We start from the raw sequence: 4,338 nt of genomic DNA, 5'->3' as shown, positions 1-4,338 counted from the left end.
CCCTATGATTTTATTTTATTACAAATTTGATCTAACATTACTATTTTACCAGTGATTAAACACTTTATTGGTTTTTTACTTTAATATTTTAATTTAAATTAATCAAAAAACTCATTTTAAATTCACAAAAAAAAACCCTATTAACCCACCCATAAACACCCTCGACCCACACCCACATTATCGTCATCATCGACTTCATCACTTCATCGCAACATATTTCTTCATCCGTTCATCGTCCTCGCTTCATTGTTTTTCACTAAAATTCTAGGATCAAATGTTCTTGCTACGTTGATTGAGCTTATTGCTCATTAGTAAAAACATCCTATTCAAATTGCTTGAAACGTTTTAGATGGTTGATTTCATTACAACTCGTGTAAAGAATTATTGGATTGTCATTGTTTCCATGAATGTCCTATTCAAATTGCTTGAAATTTATCCATTCTTATAGGATTTCGAGGGTATAGTAATTCGATAAAAATGATGAAGATTTTGGTGATTTTAATCTGATGAACTTTTGAAAAATAGTTAACAACTAATGAAGACTGTCATAATTTTTGGTTGATTTCTATGATTGTCAATGGGTGAAGAATATATTGAAGATGATGAATCGTTGATGATTAATTTTAGATGCTTAATGTGATACAACTTTGTTGATTGTGATGTTGATATCATATGATAATTGCTTTGATGTTTCAGATGATGATTTGTTGAATATGATATGAATTAAAAAACTTTAAAGAACAGGAAGGAACTTGACAGTCAAATATATGGAGGATAACGAAATGTTTACGGAGAGAAAGGGTAGTTGGATATATATGTTATTATTTTCTCAATTTTAAATGTAATTAATTAAAAAGAAAAGATAAAATAAAATAAAAAGGACCAGCCATGCAAAACTTGAAACCATAGGGACCACCATGTAGTGTTTTTCAACTTTACCGTGAAGTTGCTATTTTTCAAAACCACAAGGATGATTTATGAAATTTTGTCATATATATATATATATATATATATATATATATATATATATATATATATATATATATATATATATATATGTTTGTTTCAGTTTTTTTGGATTAAAAAAAAACCACAATAATTTGGTTTTTAAAAACCAAAAATCGTTTGGTTTGGTTTGGTTTTGTCTACCCTACAAACAATCTGAAAGATTGCTAATAGGTTGTTATGTAATTGTAAAAGTAGAAAAGTAATTTATGAAAAGAGTGTATTTTTAGCAAGGTTCTAAAAACTTGACATGACTCGTCATAATATGCTATGACTCTAAGACTTTTATTTAACGTCACGCTACAAAATACCATTTTAAATCATATATGTATATAAAAATGAATAATTACAGAATATATATATATATATATATATATATATATATATATATATATATATATATATATATATATATATATATATATATATATATATTCAAAAATTTCGCCTTAAATCACGCCTTACAAACGGTATGTATCGCCACAGCTCGTAAAAAGTTGAGGTTTGACATTGACGCCAAATCATGCCTAAAATTATTTAGAACCGTAATTTTTAGACTGTTTAGAATAACAAAAATTGGGTTATGAGATTTTATTAGTAGAAAATTATATTAATTTTGTTAAAAAAAAGCAATTACCTTTCTTTTGGGAAATCAAATTCAAAGGAGCTTAAACCACACATTCAATCCGTACAAAATTATCTTTAATAAATTGAAAACACCACCCACTTAGATTCCTTTATATGCATCAAGAAAATCAACACAATTCGTAACCCAAAATTAGTCAACTCATGGCTTCAAGAAACAGCAGTTTCATCTGCTTTACTTGTTTCATCTTCCTACCATCAATAATCCTCTTAATGACCAACCACTGCGATTCATGGGACCAATATGCTGATCAATGCAATGGCACTGTGGCCGAATGCCGAATGTTAGTGGAAGAAGATGAAGAGTTTCTGATGGATACTGAAGAACATAGGCGGATATTGGCCCAAGCAAACCCAAAGAAGAAGCTTTCTCTCGATGGCCTAGACAAATATAATCCCGCTTGTGGCAATGCATGCACAGGACTGTATCGTGTAAATCCCGCTAGGCCGTGTGTTGGTCTGTGCCCTCGTTAGGATTGTAACATAAGTTATTCTTCTATTTCTTTACTATTAATACTGGAAGTATTTGAGTTTTGTGGGTTTAATTTGATTGTGTTTCTTGTTTGTTAGTGTTCTTTTTCTGGCATTTGTAATTGTGAAATGTTAAATTAAAAAATATACGTATCCTAAATTCGAATATGATATTATCCAAATTTTTGGATTCGGATGATAACTTTATAATCCTTTGGATGATAAGAATATTTATCAAATCCATTTTTTTTTATTAATTTTTAATGTTTTACTTATTATTAGTAAATAAAAAGGCTACATTAGACTAATTAAATTTCAATTTATTTTATTGTTAGTCTTTTGATATAAATAGCATGATTAAATATGTATTTTGTTGTTTGAATGCTAACATTAATTGGATGAATGGTATGGGAGTATCTTAAATTGATAAAAATTAAATATGCATTTAGCTTTAGCTTAAGTAATCGGAATACCGAAAATGTATTTGCTTAATTCATTCCACGAAGTCCTTATTTGACCACTGATAATTTAGTACATTTCATTAGGTTTATAATGTTTATGGCTATTATTTTATTTCTACATAAAGAAAACAAGATTGAATACTTGATGGTCAATACTATTAAGCTTTAGAGCATATACAACTTGTATAAATTCGTCGATTTGTTTTTTACTTTTTCTATTTTCTTTTGGTTTAGAATTTTTAATGTAAAGATTAAGATATTTTTTACATGGTTATTAGTCAATGTTGATTCACTTAATCATATAGATTGTTTAAGTAGATTGATGAAAAACACAAAACTTTCGGATATCCGAATTCGAATCCAAAACCTAGGACATCCAAAATTTATGATACACATTTGCATATCAAAATCAACTATATGCAATTTTTGAATATCTGAATTTTCAGATATCCAATTTTGAATGCCTCACATTACCTACTAAATATCAAGAATAAAAAACTTTTTTACTTTTTGTCTATTCTTTTTTCGTGATGTTTATGGGAGGATGTGTGTATAAGATGAGGTATGTATGATGCATAACATAACTATAAATACACAAATGCTTGCAATTTCAAAAGGAAGTATGTTTATTAAGCTAGAGATGTCTAATTACATGATTTCGGAAAGCATGTGACGTCACAATTCAAACAAAGTATCTTAAAATGACATATAGACCGAAATTGGAAGGAAACTCAAAGTTGAAAGTCTTCACAGGCGGATGGGGAAAACCACCTTTGGCTATTTTGAGGAGCTCTAATCTATTAGGTAATGTGGGTAGCTATCGTTACAAAATGGGAGCTGATTTGTACACAACGATTTTTTTTCATACATAACAATTTCTACTTTAAAATATTCGTTACAAAATGGGAGCCGATTTGTACACAACGATTTTTTTCCATACATAACAATTTCTACTTTAAAATATTGTATTGTAAAACTTTATAAAGTGTAAATTTTTATGTGTGGAAAAAACTCTTGTGTACGAATCAGTTCTCTTACAAAATTTAAAACCAATGTTTGATAAATTTTACTAATAAATTTGCAATTTGTCTTCTAAAACACATTCTTATAAGTACCGCCAAACAACAAAATACATATTTAATCAACTTGCTTTGAACTAGACATCCTTTATAAGTCTTACTTTACCCACTAGACACGACTACGATGCATGTAATTAACTTCCAATACCTTTATCCTGTTTTATGAAATACTTTTCATCCTACATGTGTTTATATTTAACACTTAATTCAACCGGTAAGAATTCGTTATACCCTAAATCTTTCTAAGTACTAAAACTTGTATTTAAGATTGTCGTATGGTCTAACCAATAATACTTTTAGCACTTATATAATCATATTAGCCTTGAACAAAGTATTATGTAATATTTATCAAATATACAGTTAACACGTATTCCAGATAAGAAACATTTAATTAACATATAAATCATATTATCAATATATAATACAAATAATAAACTTTCAACATATAATTTATCCTATAAATATATAATAATTATATTAAATTATTTCCATTAAAGTAACTATGCACTCACCTGATTGAGGTGGAAGACTCGCGGGAAAGTCAGCTCCTTGACTGACACTTCAGATTTCCCTATTTGAATGACCTAAATACAAATATTACTAAGCTTCAGTATTCATTCATATCTATAAGGTCATATTAACTATTCCCTAGATTACTCAATAATCACAATTAATAC

The 4,338-nt window shown here is 28.0% G+C and overlaps 1 protein-coding gene across 1 annotated transcript; it reads left to right on the top strand.

The window, feature by feature from the left end:
* Positions 1 to 1,794: 1,794 nt before the first annotated feature.
* On the top strand, positions 1,795 to 2,243 carry LOC145164448 (uncharacterized). Its single transcript, XM_079083165.1, has 2 exons — positions 1,795 to 2,107; positions 2,221 to 2,243. Exons 1-2 carry the CDS (start codon positions 1,795 to 1,797, stop codon positions 2,241 to 2,243), a joined length of 336 nt encoding a protein of 111 aa, XP_078939291.1.
* The last annotated feature ends 2,095 nt before the right edge of the window (positions 2,244 to 4,338 follow it).

Source organism: Lactuca virosa, chromosome 3 (assembly GCF_052849685.1).
Source record: "Lactuca virosa cultivar CGN04683 chromosome 3, Lactuca_virosa_CGN04683_v6, whole genome shotgun sequence".
NCBI lineage: Eukaryota > Viridiplantae > Streptophyta > Magnoliopsida > Asterales > Asteraceae > Lactuca > Lactuca virosa.
Note: the sequence above shows the minus strand (reverse complement) of the source record. Positions and strands in the feature narration are given on the sequence as shown.

Coding starts and splice junctions, on each gene's coding strand:
- LOC145164448 (XM_079083165.1), top strand. CDS start 1,795: ATGGCTTCAAGAAACAGCAGTTTCATCTGCTTTACTTGTTTCATCTTC. Junction 2,108..2,220: donor TCCCGCTAGGCCGTGTGTTG/GTCTGTGCCCTC, acceptor CTTGTTTGTTAG/TGTTCTTTTTCTGGCATTTG.